General features: G+C 36.4%; 1 protein-coding gene across 3 annotated transcripts in view; it reads left to right on the top strand.

Annotated features, from left to right (window-relative positions):
* BBS9 (Bardet-Biedl syndrome 9) overlaps positions 1-8,850 on the top strand; it is a 446,163-nt gene extending 437,313 nt beyond the window's left edge. For all 3 annotated transcript variants that reach the window (XM_032305995.1, XM_032305996.1, XM_032305993.1), the window contains 2 exons: positions 8,088-8,198; positions 8,421-8,850. In XM_032305995.1, the coding sequence (XP_032161886.1) occupies positions 8,088-8,198; positions 8,421-8,452 (143 nt within the window). In that variant the 3' untranslated portion in view covers positions 8,453-8,850. The remainder of the gene's footprint in view (positions 1-8,087; positions 8,199-8,420) is intronic.
* Positions 8,851-22,972: the final 14,122 nt, after the last annotated feature.

The raw sequence follows: 22,972 nt of genomic DNA, 5'->3' as shown, positions 1-22,972 counted from the left end.
CTCCCCCACAGTACCTCAGTCACTGCCCACTTAGCTTTCACTTTTGATAAAAGGAAAGATAACCCCCTGGAGACAATTCTAAAATATTGGAAACCTTAAGAATTTATAAAAAGAAAGCTCCTATAAAAATTTTCCTCAGTCTAGTAATGAGAAAAATATCAGATAAATTCCAGTAGAAAGGCATTCTACAAGATGCTTGACCAATACTCCTCAAAAATGTCAAAGCCATCAAAAACAAGTGGAAGTCTGAGGAGCTGTGAGGAGCCAAAGGATATATGACAACTAACATCATGTGGTATCCTAGATGGGATCTTGAACAGAAGAAAAATATTAGGTAAAAGCTAAGGAAATTTGAATAAGCAAGGTCTTTGGTTAATAATGTATTAATATTGGTTCATTGACCATAAAAAATGTACACTGATGCAAGGTATTACAATAGGAGAAACTGTGCAGAAGATATATAAGAATTCACTGTACTATCTGCTAAATTTTTGTGAACATCTAAAATGGTTTTGAAAAGTAGTCTATTAAAAAAAATTTACCACTGCCCAAACCAAAAATATTGTAACAATGGGGTAAACAATATGCTTTCTTTCTTTAATTTCTCTGTTTCACAATTTATTTATTTATTTATTTATTTGAGAGAAAGGGTGAGTGCACAGAAGCAGGAAGTAGAAGGGAGGGGCAGAGGGAGAAGCAGACCCCCCACTGAGCAGGGAGTCCAATACAGGCCTTGATTCCAGGACCCTGGGATCATGAATCATGACCTGAGCCAAAGACACACACTTAACTGACAAAGCCACCCGGGCACCCCAACAATCTGCTTTTAAACTAGTACTACTCTTGCTAATACTACTACTACTTCTTCTCCTCTTTTTTTCTTCCTCCTCCTTTCTCTCGTCCTCATCTTCCTTCTCCACTTTTTCCTCCTCCTCCTTCTAGTTATTATAGTAATACTATAAGGTAATCTAACAGTGGTAAATGCCTCTGGGATCCTTTAGAGCTAGATACTATATGAAGAGTGACTTTCTGTGAGCCTTGGATTAGCCCAGGGATTGACAAACTATTTATGGTTTATGGGCTAACTCTGGCCTACTACCCGTTCTAGAAAATAAAGTTTTATTGGGATACAACCAATGATAATTATGTTTACATATTATTTTTGGTTGCATTTGCAGTACAATGGCAAATTCGAGTGGTTGCACCAGAGATCAGATAGCCTGCGGAGTTTAAAAAATAATCTATCTGGTCAACCCCTGGTTTAGACTATTTGGGTTAAGGTAGAGGGTGAGACAGGTAAGCTGGGCCACCAGGATTCATATAGGGATAGGATCAAATATTAGAATTCAGCTGATCAAGTAGAAGGAAAGGTGTAAGATAGGGCATGAGTAAAAGAGTAGTCCATTTCAGAGGTGGCCACATGTTTAAGGTTTCTGGGCACTTTCTTTTCTTGCTGCAGAGCTGTGTCTTGGCCCATAGGTGCTTCAGCCTGTGTGAACCCTACCCTTTCAGACTCCCACCTTTAGGGACCTTTATCTTGGCCAATTTACTCTTTTTTTAGTGTTCTTGACTTTTATCTGAAAATATAGTTAAGACTTACTGTGTTTTTCACACACACATCAATTTCTCTCTTATGAAGGAAGGATGCCATAGTCTCTCTTTTATAGGTAAGGAAACTGAAGCTCGTTTAAGTGAAATAACTTGCTCCGGAGGATTGGTTGGCTCATAAATGCAGTGCCACAGTTTGAATTGAGGACTCAAAACACATTAAACCCCCTACACCATGCCCACCTTCAGTGCTGGAGATGGCTCTCACCAGCTCATGAGAACCAATTGTTGAATTTTTAGGAATTCTGTGAGCTAGTTGATAAATTCAGCTGTTATTAAAAACTAAATTCTGTATATTTATTGTCAAATACATTGTATCTGGAGGAAAGATAATATACCTCAAAACTCTTTACTGTTTTACTCTATGCTCTCCAGGTGGTTGTTGTCTACAGAGTCTATGGTGAAAGTGCTAACTATGTGCAGCTCTGCCAGGCTTAGTCGGCTATGTCACTTTGCTTGCTTGAAACTGGTCATGGTGGGAGTATTTACACCATGGACATGCATAGACACTACAGATGAGGGCTTTACTTTTCTCTTTTGCCAGCTAGCTGGTTACATATTTATTGGCATATCAATGTTTACTTTGCATTCTGATTTTGATCTCTCTTTAGTATTCCAGAGGATAGTCACATTTGTTTCTGCCTGGCCTCCTATCTTGACCTTTGAATTCTATAACTTAATAGTTAATGCCACAGTAGCAACCTAGGGAGAGAACCTGAGCTCTTTTTTATTGTTATTTTTATTTGTTTGTTTTTCTGACAGTGGGTAGGAAATCCTAGTGTAATTCCCTTGTTGAGAAAATATGTTCCACCCGGTTAAGGAGGAATTTCAACCATTTTATAGTTTGCTTTTAAATGCAGAGACCGGTTTGGGGATAGTTTGGACTCCCTAAAAAATGCTAGAGTTGCATTATCTTTGTAAATTTAGGGTGAATTCCTATTCAGAATTCCGGGTAAGTTTTTTTTACTTAAGTAGTTTCCTGGCTACATGAGGATTGCTATATGTATTAATGGGTTATTAACTTGCAAGAAAACAAGTTTTTACAGCTAGGTATGCGCATAATTTGGTAACAATTCAGAGGAATAGGCAGTGTGGTAAACTCCCTCAGAAGGATCTTTCTAAACATCATTGGTGTAGTCTCCAATTTATAGACTACCTTGTTCCAAATGCTTCTATGCTGATAATTCACAATACATGATACATGCTTCACATGTAAAATTTTACCTGCAGGGTTACCTGCAGGGGTTAGCTACCAATTACAACATTGTTCTCTTATTACGGTGTCTGTCTCCAGAGCTCCAACTCCTGATCTCAGTTTTTCTTAATGAATCTCCTCTTATAAAAGAGCACAGAAATACAAGTGGATCCCCATTTTTGTGGCAGCAACAGGTATTGGAGAACATCAACATCTCCCTGCTAGGGAGATGGGGGCTGTTCTGGACTTATGCAGTTAGGGAGCTGCCAGCCAGATATTTGAATAGAACAGAGAGGTGAGAAGCCCCTGTTGTTGCCAAAATAAGATTGCTGGCTATCTGAACTTTAGATAATTAGGAGTTTGCTGAATTATTATTCCTAAACTCTAATTCTGTATGTTGTATTAATTAAGGTAGACCATATCTCGTGTCACTGCTGTTCAAAGTGTGGCTGGAAGGGGCTCCTGGGTGGCTCAGTGGGTTAAAGACTCTGCCTTCGGCTCAGGTCATGATCCCAGAGTCCTGGGATTGAGCCCGCATCAGGCTCTCTGCTGAGCAGGGAGCCTGCTTCCTCCTCTCTCTCTGCCAGCTTCTCTGCCTACCTGTGATCTCTGTCAAATAAATAAATAAAATCTTTTAAACAAACAAAGAAAGTGTGGCCAGAAGACTGACATCTGCCTGTAGACTTTTTTGTGAATCTGAAATTGAGAGTAAGTGTTTAGAAACTTTTAGCAATTGACAGAGTACTTTTACAAAGATTAAATCTACTACTAATAGATGAGGGGTGTTATATTTTTATTTCATTTTTCTAGTAATTCCTTTTATTGTTATGAACATTTTACAAAAGTATTAGTTTAGATAGATTAGAAATTTTAAAAACTGCTCCTTTTGAGAAGCTTGGCTGCCATGGGAAGAGCTGGGCTACGGCTCATATAGACTTGCTGTGTGGCCTCTGGCAAATGAGGTAATCTCTAGGTTTAAATTTAATAAGTTAAGACTTTTTAGCAGGCCTGACACTTAGTCTTGCAAAGCTAAGTCAGGGATGCAAAAATGTCAACTTTTTTTTTTTTCCTTTATGAACAAGAAGATGGGAAATTCAGTCTTAGTTATTATTGCCCACCCCACCTCCCCTGGCTCCTGTCTCCCTGGACCTCAAAAAATGAGGGTGCAGTACTGTCCACAGCCTCTTTGCCTAAGCCCACAGCAGAGGCTTGGTGGGTGAGCAAGTTCTTGCTGAGGTTGGGGCTCCTGATGCCTAGCTCTCCTTGTGCCTGCATCTCCATCACTTGATGCCTTGCTCCCCTGGAGTGGTCCAGCCTGGCTCTCTTTACCCCCTGAATTACCACTAGAGAAAATCTTTCCCCAGAGACACTTTCATATCTTCCATGAGCTCAGGCTTTGGGAAAACTAAGGCTAGAAAAGAGTATTTTCAGATTACTTTTGATATGGCCCCAGTACAAATTTCTAAGGCAAGAAGCACAAAATGGCCTGGAAAAATTAGGGAGGAAGAGGCATATGGGAGGGAAAGCTGAAGAGAAAAACACAAGTTAATATTAATACTTTTGTAATTGTAAAATGGGGCCAATAAACCCTTCTTGATAGGGTTGCCTGAGGATTGAGTAAGCTAATGCACTGAGAATTCTTACCCAGGTGCCCAGAATACACTAAGTCCATAGTACTATGATTTCCAGATCAGGAGGTCCCTGGCTCTCATTTGTTTTTGCCTATTGGCTCTTATGTTCTGCACACACAATGTGTGTTTGGATGATTTCATCCAGCTGTGGTTTTTCTTCTTCTTATCCTTTGATGACACAGGCTCTAAGCCAAGGGTACTTCATTGGGCGTCTGTGGAACCCAGACTCCACTTCCATGGATGGGCTTTAGAGGGTCTCTGATAATCTGGAAGTTTTATGTTTTATTTTTGTGTTACTATTTATTCTGACATTTTTAACAAACAAGTATTTTTTTCTTAGCAAAAATCTCATCAGTTATACTCATCTGTCCTTGGCAGATTCAGTTTTAGTAGCTGTGGGGCAAGGACTAGGATTCCACATTTCTAATAAGCTCCCTTGGTGATATCCAGTGCTGTGGGGTCCAATGATCTCACTTAAACTAGCAAGGCCTAAGTGACTTTTGACTTTAAGGATGTGCCTTCCATTGCCTATTAACTTCACCAAACTTGCCATTTTCTTTTTTTCCCCAACATATCTGGTCATCAGAAGCAGCCTCCCTATTCAGGAATGCTTATAATTATAAATATTTCCACCCCACAGCTATTCAATCTGCCGGTCTTGACGTCTACATGCACTTCATTCCAGTTAGCCATGGATGAAAGCTTACATAATTACATAACAGGGTTATGCCCATCCTGTTTGCTCCCACTCATGGAGCCCCTATTTCTTACACATAGGTGGGCAATCTAACCTCCAAATTCTGTGTTGAAGGCCTGTTTTTTTAGAACTATTTCCAGTATCAGTGATTTTTGCAATAAAGCAGAGCCTGAGGCAAGGATTAAAATGCTGGTTTATTTGGCAAACTCAGAGAAGGGAGGATGAGGAAAAAGGTAAGGGAGTGAAGGAAATGTGCGATATAATATAAAGTACTTCATCCTGTGCTGGTGACCACTTGTCTCAAAGAGCCATGAAGAGACCCAGCAGGTACATCTACCCAGCATACAGTACTTTCCTGGAGGTTGGTTAAAGAAAAGTAATAATTCAGAGTCTACCTAAGGAGAGGCAGAAGGGAAATTCTCTGCCCAGCTTTTTCCCTTCTCCCATTTTCCATTGGTCAGGATGTCAGATCCCACACCTTATTCTTTCTTCCAAACCAGGAGGGCAGAAACTCTAGGCATATGGTTGTTCAGTCTAACTACATGGAGACATCCCAAAAAAAGGGGGATGGGATTCCCAGGGCAAGTGACTGGTCAGCCCTGCAGTGGGATTTGAAAGATTTTTTTTTTAATTTCACTGTACTAAGGACAGGAAAAAATTTTTTGTGCCAAGAAGAAAGAAGAAATAACATAAGTTGTTCATAGTCTGTAATGACTGACTTGTCCTTTCATGTCTGTGTGATTAAAGAACTAGGAAGTGCTTTTAAGTCTTTATCCTCTGTCTTGCGTCATTATTGAGTCAGCTGGAATAAAAAAGGTGGACACTACTTAATCAGTGGAGTCCTGCCTCTCCACAAATGTGGCAGATACCATTAACTGATCACTGCAGTCTTCCCACTTGTTGGCTGGGCATACTGAGGTTTCCCTCCCTCTGCCTCAGGGATGCCTTAACCTGATTTGTGAGTATACAGTGAGAAACCAAGCCATTTTCAGTCCTTTGTTTTTTTTTCTCTTGAGTTCAGATTCTTTTCTGCAAGGAGCACACCCCTTCTTTCTGTTCTTCCCTATCATTGGTATCATTGGTTCTCCCTCACCACACATGCCCTACTTCTTATCTCAGTTGGGTGAGGGCTCAAGAGGAGAAGGGTGCTATCTCTTGGACTTCTCCAAGATCCCAGCACCTCAGAGCATGCACTGGCCTCACAGTACTCTAAGTGGTGCTTCTTGCCATCACACTCAGTGGATTGCCAGGTGGAATAAAACCTGCTGACACCTGAGACCTGCAGCCACAGTACCTCTTTGACTAATGCTGCAACTGAGGAGCCATAAAGTAAGTGTCAGGTGACACGTGCTTGGGAGTTGTCAGGCTTGGCTGTGAGTTGGGCCTTATTCCTGACTCCTTAGGAGCTGTGTGATCTTGGCAAGTTACTATATCTCATGAGATCTGTCTTCTTATCTATAAGATGAGAATAATATTATCTATTTCATGATAATATGGACAGGGTTTCTAGCATTTAGAAAGTACTCAATAATAATCATTGTTACCATGATATACAGGCTTTGGAAAGAAATTAAAAATAAGCCTGGTCCTGCTTCTGGAGGAGACCCTTGCTGTTTTCAGATACAGCCAGGCAAGTTCCATTGTGCTGTTGAAGAATTCTAACATATCCTGTTGGGGAACTTCTGAGGCTACCTCTAATTCTTATTTGATGAATGTGGAGATGCTTTTCTCTCAGGTTTCCCTTGGCACCATTTTCTTTGTTCAGAGCTGATGTAGAGGAATGAATGGTAAGGTGTCTTCTCCTTCAGATGTGGGATCTTGCCACTTCCCTCTCATTTGAGTCATGTGGTTTACAAATCAGTGCACCCTGTCTTTCCTTATAAACCCCCTCATGCATAAGCAAAACTTGAGTACAGAGGCTTTGGACTCCATGTGTGAGAAGTCTCTGACAAGGAAAAAAAAAATCACACTACATTAACAAGAAGAATGGCTTTGGAAAAACAATTTGTATAGTATACAGCATGTCCGTACATTTTCCAGGAAATGATAGCAAATTAGTCAAATCAAGTTACAGATACAGTCAAGAAATTCTTACATGAGTTTCCCCTACAAGATTTTGGTGAATAAAATCAAATGACTTATACCCAGGATTATTTTTTATGTATTTATTTGACAGAGAGAGAGATCACAAGTAGGCAGAGAGGTAGGCAGAGAGAGAGTGGGAAGCAGGCTCCCTGCCAAGCAGAGAGCCCTATGCGGGGCTCGATCCCAGGACCCCGGGACCATGACCCAAGCCGAAAGCAGAGGCTTTAACCCACTGAGCCACCCAGGCACCCCTATACCCAGGATTTTAAAAGTGCAGTGGTTCTGGCTCATCCTCAAGTCACTGTGGATTTGACTTGGAATTGAAAGCTTCCACGATGCAGCATATGGCTTTGCTGTTGAATTATGAGGTGTTTGTGTCTGTACTGTGAGATGCTGGACACAGGGGTAGAATCAAAGTCCAGAGAAATGCCACCACAGTCACCATCTCAGGACACTAGCAACCTTCTTCTTTGCTCAAGAAAGATTTCATAGCTGTGGGCGATGTGCTTTGGTTTTTATAGCTTCTGATGCTCTGGTATTAGAGAGAATTCCTGCTGATGTGCCCTTATATTACAGATATCACATATGTACTTTCTGAATTCAAAAAGAATAAATTTAAAGACAACACCACTGCGGTTGTTGCTAAGTGATCTAAGTGTTGCAAAGATGTCTTTGGGGGCAATTACTCATTCTCAGTATTTTTCACCAAAGAGAGACATTTGAAATTATTCTTTTTGGTCTGCTCCTGAAGATTGTTTTCACATCGTTTGTTATCTTTATGGTTGGTATGTTCTTAAGCTGCGGTTGCCGTGTGGAGAGGCAGATTTTCCTACACACTGCTTAAAATACTGTGTATGTTTTTTCCAACTAGGTGGCTGTACTACCATCCCAGAATCAGACTTAGAGGAAAGATCAATAGAACAAGATTCCACTGAACTGTTTACCAACCACAAACACCTCATTGCAGAGACGCCCATGCCTGGTAAGAAAATGGGTGGCCTTCACCAATGATATGTCAGGGGCAGTGGCACCTCTGGTCAGTTCTTGTTATACCAGAGAACCTTTTGCAAAGCTGCTTATTTTCCAACTTCTCCATCCTTCCCCTCAACATTGGTGCAGCTGAATTTGATCATTTGTATATCCTTTTCAATATTGAAACCTCTTTCTCTCTCACTCTCTCTCTCTCTCGCTTTCTTTTTTCTAGACATTTCACCCCTCCAAGGAGTCTCGGAATAGTTCAAGTAGAGTCTGGATGAGGGGAAGATGGCCTTCCCTGTGTGGACCTCATGCCAAGCACAGATGTAGGGCTGGTCCAGGTGCTTCATCCATCTCACCTGCTTGGAGATGATACTATGTAGACATGGGGATGGGGGACTTTTTTATTTTGGTAGGAGAACTTGTAATACCATGGGCAGGTCAGTTGAAACTTGTCTTACCAGGAAAAGCTATTGCTGCTTTTTGGTGATCTGTATGCTTATAGCCATCGGGTATGGTGAGAAGACATCTTTTGGGGACATACTTTATAATGCAGAGACCTAGCTCCAAAGTAATTTGATACCGCCCTTTTTTTTTCCTCACAGAATTCTTATATAGTAAATGTATCAAATTTAATAAAGCATCTCATTGTCCAACAATATCTTGGATTTGATTTATAATTAGAGGGTTTTATAGTTGGTTTCTCTACATATTTTCTTCAACGAAAAAAACTTAAAGGAATTGAAAACTTTGCTACTCCATGGTAAGACTTGAATATAATTGTTTTATAAATAAACCACAGAATATTCATATGATCTATTTACTCTGTTATCCTAAAAATGGAAGAAGGTAAGTTTTTAGTATTGTAGGAAAATGTTAAAATATTTTTAGGGAAGATAGTATATTAACATCCTCTTTAGATTACCCCATGGTGACACCTTTTTTAAAAATTCAGATTTTAAAAGGATTCACACATTAGAATTAAAATGTAAGGTTTTTCTATTCAAGAAATAAAAGAGATTTTGCCAATTTCAAGTTAAAATTACAATTTCCAGACTGATTTAAATAAATTAAAAGTAAGTCTGTGCCAGTTTTAGAATGCCTGTCAGTCAGCATAAAGGGGGATCTGTTTCATGGTTTTTCTATATGTGAAATGTCAAAGAACTGCAGAGGATATCTTATTTATTATTTCTAGCATTCTTTTTTAGGAGATGCAGCAGAAGATGTAATATTTTTTAATTGTCAAGCATGGAAGTGGACGTTGGACCAGAATCAACCATTAGGTTAATTTCACCCAGCGTGTGGGGACCAGTAAGAGATGTCATGGCTCCGCAAATGACTAGTTGCAGAAATGCAATGCTTCTGATCATCTTTAACAACTTCATTCAAGAAAGGTTATAAGACAAGTATATTACTTCTTAAAAAGGTGTTTCTGTGTTATGCCTCTCTCTCTCTTCCTTTTATTTTATTTTATTTTTTTAAATTTTGGGGTGTTTGGTTCCTGTGGTGTTTTGTGTTTTTTTTTAAGATTTTATTTATTTATTTATTTATTTATTTGACAGAGATCACAAGTAGACAGAGAGACAGGCAGACAGAGGGGGAGGCAGGCTCCCTGCCAAGCAGAGAGCCCAATGCGGGACTCGATCCCAGGACCCTGAGACCATGACCTGAGTTGAAGGCAGGTTTTAACCCACTGAGCCACCCAGGTGCCCTGTTCTGTGGTTGTTTTTTGTGCTGTGCATATGTCCATGTACTAATCTCTGTTCTCCTTTGTCTTTGTCTTTTTTCTTTTTTTGAGTCACGCTTTCTTTGTATGTGTCCTTCTAACTATCTTTCTTTAACTCTTTTTCTCTCTTATGTTTCTGTGTTCATCTGCCTTGATCAATTTTTCTCTTCCTTCACTGATGATGACGATGCTTGGTGCCTCCTGTGGGCTCTGCTTTAGGATGATTAACTTTCCCCAAAGATTCTTTAGCAGTCTTGTAAATAGCCTTGCCCATTCCCACAGCAGTCATTCAGACATGGCCAGACATGTTCCCATCCCATGTGAGCACAAATTGGGCTCATGTTAGTTGTGCTATGCCCACTTAAATCTATATGTACAGAAGCAAGAGAAGCAAGTCAGTTATGGAGTCTGTGCCGCAGTCGCCCCCATTCTCTAAGCTTTTTGGTTCCCCAGCTCACAAGGAACTAGCCAGGTCAAGCATACCTGAAACCACAGGAGTTTCCTCAAGTTGAAGAACATCAGATATGTTATGAATGGCTTTGTTGTAATTACATTAATAAAAAAAATTATTCTCTGGATTAGAAGTAGTTAAGCAACAAGACCTCTTTTTTTTTTTTTTAATAGTTGCCTCTGACTAATCAGTAGTCTGTTACAGTGTACGTGATTCCCTATCACATAAAAATGTAGGTAAAGATGGGCAGAAAAATAAAAATAAAATGTATGTGAGGCGTGTTTAAACTCCTTTAGAAGCATTTTATAAATACAGGATTGACAGTGGTCATCTGCCATGGCTCCAATATCCTTCTTATGAGCCAACAGGTATTATCCATGGCCTCCTGTTCAGAGATTAAGAGTGTGTCCAAAATGGTCAGAGAGCTGATGAGGGACAGGCTGATGGGAGGCACCCAAACTGGGGGTTTTCAGCCTTGGTTGTACCTTACAGTCTCTAATTTTTTTCTCTTTGCTGATCTGTATTTTCAGAGTATTCTTTAATGAATATGTATTGTTCTTGTAATAAGAGAATAGATCCCATCCTTGTGTATATCATTCAGGATATCAGTGCTAGTTATATATAAAATAATTGGTAATATACTCTTGTTACTTAGGATTTGGTATATCAATAGCATGAGTTTTAGAGAAACTTCTTTGATGTTGTGCTCCAATAATTCTCAAAGGCTCAGAGTAGATATATTATCATCAGAATAACAGGGTTATTATTATTTATAGCAGTAATATATAGCCTAAGATTATATTGAAAATTATAGTTTTTTCTTTATGTCCTTAACATATTCTGATGCAAAAAGCAAAATATTAATTAAATATGAAAATATTACAGAGGTTTCTGAAAGAGCAATACACAGGACACAAGGCTCAATATGCACTTTAGATTATGTCAGATGTTATCCTTTTTATAGACTTTTTATTTATGCAATGTTGAATTAGCTGGTGTTATTTTTCTGTTTTTATGGCTGAATTATGGAAGCTGTGTGACATCCCATGTGTTAAGGGTTTTGTTGAGTTGGACTTTAAAAGGTGTAACTTACAGTGCAGCACAATTGCCAAGACCTAATCAGAATAAGATGCCTGTTAGAGTGATCACATCCCCCAGTGCTTCATCTGTGTACCAGAGAGAGGGTCTCTGTTCAGGCTGCTGTGAGAAAAATGTTGCAAAGCCCTCGTTCTCAGGTTTGCTGTTGTTTTATTTTAATTATATTCAACCCAGACCCAAATCCTTCCTCCGAAGTTCAGTCTGAATAAATTTATCTCTTCATCTGGATACTAAGAGCTGCATTTGAGGCCCTCTTAGAACAGTGGGGAAGATTTTGTGGGTCATGCCTCTTAGTCCCATTTTCTGGCTCCTTATTACATGCTCTTTTTTCTCTTTTTATTTGCTCCATTTTTCACTATATTCTCTCTTGTCGAATGACAGGTTCTTCTAAGCATCTTAAATCATTTCTGTAACAGGTGGGTGTGAATAAATCAATATTAGCACATCTCAAGATTTTTCTAGCTACTGTTGCTGGTAGTCATGTTTCCCTCTTGAAAAGTCCTGAACTCCCTGCCTCTTCACAGTATCCCTCACTTACTCTATTTCAGAAGTTGAATTTTTCTTTCCAGTTGGGGTATATTTGCAAACTTCTTGGACACAACTTTTCTTGGATTATTTATGCTGTTTAGTAAATTCTTGATATATTAATGTAGTGAATCAATCTCTTGAAGGAAGTCAACAAGTCATAGAATAATGGAGAAATCTGTGATCCTACTTTCCTAATTTGTTTTTGCAGATTATGCTAAGAAGATGCTAAAAAGATTCTTCTACTATATTTACTTAAATTTGACTTTAAAGAGAAGTATGATTCTTATAAATTCAATACTTTATGACCTTTTATTTTCCATGAGTACTTAGGTGACAGTGATTTGAACATAGGATTCAGATTTTTTGAGTATCTGAAATGTATACATTTTGGAGCACCTTTAAAGAAAAAGAATAATTCTAATACAACATTAGATCCTAAGGATATGTTTATTTAGAATAAAAAAGAATAAGAACAAATTACACATTTGTAAAAAGTTCACAATTGACAAAAAGATCTATCACAAAATCATAAAAATAATATATTTATATTATTAACTGATTCATATAGCTTTTTAATACTTCTACTGATTTTTGGCCACATATTCTTTGTTTACATCTTCAATTATCAACAGTTTTATAATTTCATTTTCTGTAGAGTGAATTAAAAGATAACTTAATTTTCCTCTGGCATTGTTGACCAAACATCTAAAAAGTTACTGATAGTTTATAAAAGTTTTTTCTGTTCTATAACTTATTAAAGTGTGTAAGTTTTCAGGCTTATTAATATATTTAGAAAAACCTTCATCAAGCTTCTTTCATATGCACAATATAAGATTTCAGGGCATTTCAAGTTTTCTTATTCAGTGACAAATTTTAAATAGCCATTGACTTGATAACTCTCCTTAACCAGTTCGTCATCAGTATCCTCACTGAAGTGGTCCTCATCTTCATCAGCAGCAGAATTTTATGTCAGAGCAGCCACATATTAAATATTTCTCCATTGTCTTCATATGATTCACTCTTCTTCATTAGCTGGTTATTAAGCAATTCAGGAGTCTGTTTTTTCTATTTAAAATTTATCATCTCATCTTCATACATTAATCATAGCATTATTTGAAAATGTTTTTGTTACAGTTCTCTTGCTTATAGCAGAATAATTTGTATTGATTTTTATATAGTAGCTGTGTGACAAAGGATGTTATTGGACAAGGGGTCTGTAATTCTACACTCTGAATTACCAAATATGCCTCACAGGCAAGAACACCCACTTTCTCTTGGTGTCCCTGAAACAGGAATCTACTTACACTTTAGATGTCTGGTGTTCAGAATGTCAGATTCCATATGTTTCAAACCATGATTTATCTCCACCAGACTTACCCTTCTGGTGCCATTTCTCATCTAGCGCTGCAGCTTTTTGCTCTTTCCTCTCATGACAGTAAGGAGGAACAACGGGCAGTAGAGGAGCTCCTAGAATCCCTGCAGCAGAACGGCTAGCAATAATTTAACCATATTCAAAGTTGACTGTAAGCCACATAATTACATCTCATTAGCCCAAGTTGAATGTCTCCCCAATTCAATTCCCCTTAGCCAGATTCCCAAGTCCACAGCTGCTCCAATGCCCGATACTAGGGGAAGACAAATGGAAGAGACAGAGGTCTTTACCTGTCATAATTAAGATAGCTTTTTCTGATTTTATAAAAGCATATGACCATGTGTATTTCCTAGGTAAGGAAAGTGCCCAGAAGTTTAAGCCTCATTAGTGTCACGGTAAATCTACCTCTATTATAGCATTAGGGTCAGAATAGAAAGTATGCTTTGAAGAGTTCATTTGCTTTTTTTCTCCCATAAAATATAACTGCAAAAGTTGTCTGAGACAAGAGTATGTGCTTGGGAGTGAGGAGGGCAGATTTTGTAAGGAAGTATTAAAACTAATGTTAAGTATACTCTAAGTCTCTTCCAGTATGCCTAGCTTTGGGCTCAACTCTAAGTACACTTCCACTTTTCATTTTTGGTAATTAGTTTTTCCCTTAGAGGTATCAACAAGCCATATGGACTAGCAGAGCTATATTCTCTAGTGTATGGCCTTGATTCTGTAGCAAGATGTTGCACCTTGCATATTCGGGGACAGTTCTGCTGACCCTTATCAGCAACTACTCCAAGAGAAGCCGCCAAAGAGGTTAAATAAGTTCTCCATCTCAGCTGGCTGAAGAATATATGTTAGATAAAAAGTACAAAGTAGGCTATCAACTTTGAGAGGACCACAGCTGCTTTATTGGCTCTAGGATCATCAAATTGGTGAGAGTGAGGGTTAAAGTGCTATTAATTTAGCTAAACTCTGTTTAACATGCCACAGTAATCAATGTTTTTTTTCCACCTGGTACCAGTTTCAGAGAGGGAAGCTCATGGTATCACTTGTAAACTCCCATTTCTATGTGCCAGGCATTCCTTTAAAACATTAAGATCATCTGAATATGGGGAACAACTGAAACTGAATGCTTTTATGTAGAAAAAGATGTAGAAACTATCTTCTCACATAAGACAGAATGCTATTTAAGCCCAGACTCTAGTCACTTAACCATTTAGTGAAGTTTAGGTTTGTATTATTCACTTAGTCTTTTCATGTTGTCTTCCTGAATTTAGGTGAGATGTTACTTTTTTGAGGATGAAAATTAAGAAATCTTTTTTAGGTCTCTAGTCATAAGTAAGGAAACTGAAGCTTTTATTTTACTAAGTCTTTTGGGATAAAATTAAGGATTTATTCATTCCTTGGGGAAAATGATGGTGTGTAATCCTCATCTTTCACACTCAGCAGCTCACAAAAATAAAAAAAATAAAAGCAATTAACAAGTAATTCTGTGAGAAAACATTAAACATTCCCCAGACTTTAATCACACATAGGATGGGTAGAGAATGAGAGTTGGGATTTATTTTCAACTTTTCCCAAACAAATCATAAAACACACACACACACACACACACACACACACACTTCACTCTACTTCTGAAACCAATGCCATCTGGATCTGGTCCTTTCTTTCCTTCCCAGTAACAGTGATGTACTTTTCTCCAGGCTGGCTTCCAATTTCATCACCTCCTCTGATGCCTGTCTGCCTTTGTTCTTCATTTAAGTGCCTACCATCATTTGCATGTATATAATTGATCCCCACAGTGGCATTAATTCATATAATCTCTCTTACAATCTTCAATTGTGCAGTCTGTGGTGCTGGATCTCCTGGACATACACATGCAAAAAAAAAAAGGAAGCTAAACAGAGACCTGACAAACATGACATAAAGTAACTCAAAACGGCTCATCAATCTAAATGTAAAGCACAAAACCATTAAACTCCTAGAAGATAACATAGGAGAAAATCTTAAATTGTCTTAGGTATGGTGATGGCTTTTAGGTATAAAACCAAAGATATGAACTATGAAAGAGCAAACTGATGAGCTGGATTTTGGAATTAAAAGCTTATGCTCCATGAAAGACATTGTCAAAAGAATGATGAGACAAGCCACAGACCTGTCTTCACAGATAAAAAACTATTATCCAAAATATATGAAGAACTCTTAAAACTCAGCAAGAAGGGGGGAAAAACCCATCCTGATTTTAAAAATGGACAAGAAAAACCTCAACACACATGTAACCAAAGAAGATACACAAATGGCAGATAAGTGTATGAAAATATGCTCAACAACATATGTCACTAGGGAATTGGAAATTAAAACAACAAAATACAAATACACTTCTGTCAGAGTGGCCAAAACCACAGTACTAACAACACCAAGTGCTGGTGAGAATGTGGGGCAACAGGAACAATCATTCATTGTGAGAATGCATTGTGGTACAGCCACTTTGGAAGACAATTTGGAAGTTCCTTACAAAAGCTAAACATAATTAACATACAGTTCAGCAATTGTGCTCCTTCATATTTACCCAAATGAGTTGAAAGTTAATGTCTACACAAAAAAGCTGCATATAAATGTTTATAGCAGCTTTATTCATAATTGTCCACAAATAGAAGCAACCAAGATGTCTTTAAGTTAATGGATAAATATACAGTGGTACATCTAGACAATGGAATAACATTCAGTGCTAAAAAGAAATGAGCTATCAAGCCATGAAAAGACTGTAGAGATCCTATGTGGCAAAGGCTGTGGATGTCTATGGTGGTGATAAAGGCTGCTGGGGTCCTCCTATTCTCCACTTCTCCCATGAGGGGAACTTGTGATCTAGAGGGTCCCACTTGGCACCAGTTTGTGCTGCCGTCAGAGATGGGCAATGCAGATAAATGTTTCCTACAATTTTCTATGCAGCCATCCCCAGTAATTGTGCTGCACTGGGTTGCTGCAGCTTCTTACTTATACCCTGGAGCTTTATCAGAACTATTTTCATTCATGAGTAGTTGCTAAAATGTTTCTATGAGGGGATGAGGGTTGGGACTCTTGGCCATCACTCTTAAGAAACCACTCCTTCAATTTCTTACAGGAGATCTCAGTCAGTAGTAGAAAAAGAACATGATTTAAAGATATGTGGATTGGAAAGGAAAGTACAAAATTGTCATTATTTGTACATATTATGATTGTCTATATAGAAATCTCCCCATCTAAATTACAGATGAATTACAGATAAACTATTTTTATTATTAAGAGCAAGTTTGTTGGGCACCAAACCTTATGTAAAAGTGAGTTTTATGTTTCTTCAGTAACAATTGGAAGTTAGAAAATGAAATTTTAACATAAGGATAGTACTTAAATTGTCAATAAAAATATAAAATGCCTAGGGAAAAGTCTCACAAAAATATGTAAACCTTTTATATAGAAATTCATAGAACTTAGGAGCACCTGGGTGGCTCATCAGTTGAGCATCTGGCTTTTGATTTCATTTCAGCTTAGGTCATGATCTCATGGATCATGGGGATTGCTCCTTATGCAGCAGAGAATCTGCTTGGGAGTTCTTGCACTCTGCCTCTCCCCCTACTCTCACTTTCTCACTCTTTCTCTCAAATAGATAAGTGAATCTTTTAAAAATTCATAAAACTTAAATTAGTGGACAAAGAGATCATGTTCTAAGAAAATGAGGAATAATAGTGATTTATAGATTTTTAATGCTATTCAAAAAAAAAAAAAATCCCAGCAGGACTTTTTATGGACTTTGACAATCTGATTCACCCCAAAACAGTCATTACTGAAGAACTTGCTCCACCAAATGTCAAGTCTAATTAAAGCTCAAGGCAGTGTGCAGTTAATGCTGGTATATATTAATAGGCCAATGTAACATAATAGTGTGTCCAGAAACAGATATGTCCAAACATGAAAGACATATTGCCTAACAATGGGTGAAGAATGGACTTTTTATAAATGGTGCTGAAGCAATTGTATAACTATATTGGGAAAAAATGAAATTACTGAAGTACTACTCACACTTTAACATACGGAAAAATCAATTTCAGTTGGATTAAATACCTAAATGTGAAAGAAAAAACTATAAGTATGTTAGAAAAACATGTAGGAGAATATTTTTATGACCCCAGGTTAGTGAGGGATTTCTTAATTTAATAAATCATAGTCATAAAGGAAACTATTGTTGAATTGAATTGTTTTAAAATTAAAAATTTATGGTCATTAAAAGACACTATAAGGAAAATAAAATCATTTCACAAAATGGGAGGAAATATTTCCAATGCATATAACCAGTGAAGGATTAGTATCCAGAATGTATGAGGACCCCCTAAACAAATGAATAAGAAAGAGACATCTTAATAGAAACACAAGCAAAACCATGAAAGATGTTTTTTTGCAGAATGGAAATAACATACTAAAAATGAAATTTTAAAAGCATGATCTCATTAAATAATCAAATAAATGCAAATTAAGCCACAATAAGATTTTTGCATCTACTAGGTAGGAAAAAATGAAAAAGTCTAAAATAACAATGCTTGGAAAGGATATGGAACAGCCAACACCCACATCTGTTGGAGGTAGGAGTATCCATTGGCTCAACCCAAGAATTTGGCATTTCTTAGCAAAGTTGCATGTCCACATAAACTATAACCAGGAATTACATTTCTAGATGTCTACCCTAGAGGAAATCTTGCAGTCATGCCTAAGAAAAACTTATAAGAATGTTAACAGAAGCATTACTCATAAGCAGAAACCCTCCAAACTATCCAAATATTCAGCAATAGTAGAGTTGACCAATTATAATATATTCTTATGATGAATTAATATACAGCAATGAAAGTTAATTAAAACTACTAGGATTAACATGGATGAACTCAAAAACATTTTTTTTAGCAACAGAAGCAAATTACAGAATGTGTATATTATAATCCTGTTTATTAAAAGTTCAAAGGCAACACTCAACAATTACTGTTTTAGGACATATACCTGGATGACAAACTGTAAGGCAGAGATTAACAAAGTTTTAGAATTGAGGTTGTCTTTTGGAGATGGTGGAAGAAGAAAATACCACTGAAGAGGAACGTCAGAAGACCTGTTTTATTTTTTGAGCTGATTAGTGAACAAATCTTTTATCCATTTCCTTATTTTTAAAAAAACATATTTATAGGTTTTATGTACTCTTTTGGTTGCATAATTTATGTCACCATAAAAAAATCTGGCAACTAAAACCTCATGTACCTGATCTCCCTCAAGATTCTGATAAATTTCAGTCCTTGAGGGATGTGCCCCAATTTGCAAATACCTGTATAGCTTTGTTAGAGAAGGTTTGGTTAAATTTTACTTTCCTTGGTTTAAGAAAACAATGGGTATTTTTGTTCTTCGAATATAAAATTATATGTTATATTATATTGAAGATGCCTTATCTAATTATGTATACCTATTCTCTATTTAGATTTTGATTTCTTCTCCTACCAACTACCTCCCTCACATCACCCTCAATCCTTGGGAATTACCATACAGTAGCCACATTTGTAGCCAAGGATTAATAGCAGACAGAAATTTTTGCAAATATTAACTTTCTGATCTAACAATCCCATCTGTATCTCCTCATCCTGTAAACACTTTATTTGGCAGTACCGTTGAAATCTAGTTCCCCTCTTTCATTTTCTAATTAACTTGCAATGTGTTTTCTCTAAATTCACAGTGAGCTTGGCTTATAAGAAATTTGCTTTACCAGGTGGTATTTCTTACATTCCAGATGTTAATATAGGTCTTAACCCTTGATCACCTATAAGAGTAACAACAGCACAATAATACGTATGACATCTACCAAATGTGTTGTAGAATATAGTTGGTAAATGATTATACATAGGGTAACCATATGACTGATTATCTGAACACTTTGGGGAGTGAAAGAGGGCACTATTAATAATTATTTTCAGATAAAAGGCACAAGTTGGAATAGTTTTAAGCAAACTGGGATGTAGAGTCATCTGATTATAGAGGAATCTAGCTCAATGAGTGCCTAGAGGAGAACACATCTGGTTTGGTACAGGTCCCATTTCAACAATTAAAACATCATAAACAGAAACTATCCTGGCTTAGGAAATGTGCCTTGCCATAATGGTATTTGTTAATCAGCACTCTTGAAAGATGTGTTGCTAGGCTTCATTGACACCAATAATGAGATGCTTATTTATTGAGAGAGGATTTTCTCGGCAATCCATGCAAAGTAACAAGTGCCCAACTAATGTATTAGAGAAAGATGGCTTTGTATCTTTTTTAATCATTTTTAGATGGTTGATTATTATCTGAAACAGCACAGTTTCAGTAAGTTGGTTTCTATTCTATATGGACTTAAAGTCTAGACAAATGGTTTAGATAAAGACAAGAAGAATAAAAATTCTTTTTTTGATATGAAAAGTATTTGTACAAGTTTATAAATAATAATAAAATAATGAGAATGGGCCTTTATTGAGTTTATACTATGTACCAGACACTGAGTTCTATTCATATAGCATATAATCTTCTTAACAGCCTTATTAAGAAGTTATTTCTATTGTTCAGGTGATGAAACTGTTAAGGAATTTGCCCAAAGTTATATAGATGGTAGAATTAAGGATATAAATTCAGGTCTGTCTGACACAAAACCAGTCTACCATCTATTATGCCTACTGATTCTGTTTTTTTTTCTTTTATTATTTATATTGCCAGTGTATCACTACTGATACAGAAGTCAGTGTCCCCTTTGTACATTCATAAGGTGGCTCTTCCATTTCCACTATACAACTACTATTGGAATGATCAAGTTGATTTTAGGAAACATTTTCCCATGGTGGAATAATTTTTATATCTGTCACTGATGGCACCTAAAAATCAAATGAGAAGAGAAAGGGAAAATATTTTAAAAAAGCAAATGGAACTTCTAGAGAAAAATATAATATATGAAGTAGAAAATACACTGGCTATTAGACACTACAAAAGAAACAAATTAGACATTGCAAAAGAAAAGATTAATTAACTTGAAGACATAGCAATAGATACTACCCAAACCAAAGTTCAGAAATAAAAAAGCCTTAAAATAAACAGACTCTCCATAACCTGTGAAAATATCAAGGACCTTTTAAAATACATATAACTTGAGTTCCTGAAGGAAGTTGGTGGTTGAAGGGTGGGGAGGGAAAAAAACTATTTAAAGACATAATGGGTGAAATTTTTCCAAGTTTGATGAAAACTGTAAACCCACTAATCTAAGAAGCTTAATAAATGCCAAACAAAATATAAAGAAGATCATACCAAGGCATGTTATAATCAATTTGCTGAAAACCAGTGATGATGAGGGAATTTTAAAAGCAGCCAGTGGAAAAGATACATTTCATATAGGAAAACAAAGACAAAAGAACTGATGACTTCTCTGTGCAGACAATGCAAACTAGGAGACAATGGAATGTCATCTTTAATATGCTAAAAGAATAACTATCAGCTAAAAATTCTATATCCAATAAAAATGTCCCTCAAAAAAAGAATTAAGATAAAAATATTTTCCTATCAACCAACCAAGAGAGTTTGTAGTTCATTGTTAGCAGATATGCATTACAATAAATATTTTAAAAGTTCTTCAGGCTAAAGGTAAATAATTCCAGAAAGATACTCAAATATTTACAAAGAAATGATGAGTGCCAGAAATAATAAACATGCAGGTAAATATAAATATATATATAAAACCTTTCCCTCAATTTTTTTCATTGAAAAGAATGAAAAGAAAATGTAGCAAAAATAAAACATTTTGGTATTTATTATCCAGATGGAAGCTCAGATCTACACAAAGATGAAGAGTGCCAGATATAGTCAACATGCAGGTAAATATATAAAACTTGTTCTTCATTTTATTCATTTAAAATAAAATTGGATATTTGTAGCAAAAATAACATATTTCAATATTTATTACATATGTAGAAATTTATTACATATGTAGAAATAAAGTAGTACCAAGGATAGGAGAATTGGAAGTATACTGTTGTAATCTTTTTGCATTACACATCAAGTGATATAATAATATTTGAAGATAAGCTGTGATAAGATGTGTTTACATTAAATGTAGTAAACCCCAAAGCAAGCACTAAAACAAACAAATAGGTATAGAAGGCACTATAGGACATAAAATAGAATTCTAAGAAATACTCAATCCAAAAGAGAAAGGAAAGTTAAAGAATAAAAATCTAGGGAAAATAGAACACAAGTAGCAAAATGGTAGACTTCTATCCAATACTAATACTAATAATTACACTGAGTGTGATTTTTATCAGACTGGATTTAAAAAGCAAGACCTACATAAATGCAGTTTACAAGGATCAAAATTTTAACATAAAGGGACAGTTAGGTTAAAATAAAAGGAGGAAAAAGATATACCATGCAAACATTAGTCATATATAAGCTGGCATGACTATATAAATATCAGAGAAAGTGGACTTCAAAACAGATTGTCAGAAATAAAAGGGTAACAACAATAAAAGGGTAATACATTAAGAAGACATAACAATCTTAAATGTGTATGCATCCAATAACAACTTCAAAACACATAAGCAAAAACTGACAGCTAAAAAAAAAATAGATCTATAGTTACAATTTAGAGATTTCAATAATCTTTTTTTTTTTTTTTAAGATTTTATTTATTTGTCAGAGAGAGAGAGAGAGTGCAAGCAGGGGGCGCAGCAGGCAGAAGGAGAAGCAGGCTTGCCTCTGAGTAAGGAGTCCCATGCAGGACTTGATCCCAGGACCCTGGAATCATGACCTGAGCCTAAGGCAGATGCTTAACCCAGGTGTCCCAAGAGTTCAATAATCTTCTCTCAAAAATCGACTGAGAGAGCAAATGGACAGAACATTAATAAGGATATAGAAGACATGAACAACCTTATCATCCTAATAAACATCTATGAAACAGCACATTTAACAATGACAGAATACATGTAATTTTTAAGTGCCCATAGAATATCCACCTAAGTTGACCATATGCTTGGCCATAAAGCAAGTGTCAACAAATTTCTGAAACTCAGTTCTTAGTATATATAAAGAGAATAAAATATGCTTACCTCAGCCAGCTGCGCAGACTAAGCTGAGCCAAATAATAGAAATCTTTTGGTTTGATTCTTGCTTGCCACATAAGTAGAAGCTCAAGCAATACTATTTTGTTTCTTCCCCTCTTAAAAATTTTAAGATACATAGTCATTAAACTTCATCAGAAACAAAGTACTTAAACCTCACAGGTCAAGCTATTCAAGGTTACATACCCTTACTTAATGTTAAAATTACATTTCTTTAAAACCATATATTCAACTGAATCTCCCTTAAATAAATACAGTCTTTCTTACATTATCAGCAAATTAAACATCAACAATTATACTTGCTACTGTTCTTACCTCTGTATTCCTCTAAATTCCTCTAAAGCTCCTCCGTATTTTATTGCTGTGTAAATATTTAGCAGATTTAAAAAGGCTAATTTCAGATTTGGGCCTTCTCTGTTCAACAGTTTATACTTGAAGAACTTTTATACAGTTCATATTCTTATTTGTGAAACCT

This window comes from Mustela erminea, chromosome 11, assembly GCF_009829155.1.
Source record: "Mustela erminea isolate mMusErm1 chromosome 11, mMusErm1.Pri, whole genome shotgun sequence".
Taxonomy (NCBI): Eukaryota; Metazoa; Chordata; class Mammalia; order Carnivora; family Mustelidae; genus Mustela; species Mustela erminea.
This window is presented reverse-complemented; position numbering and strand designations above follow the sequence as displayed.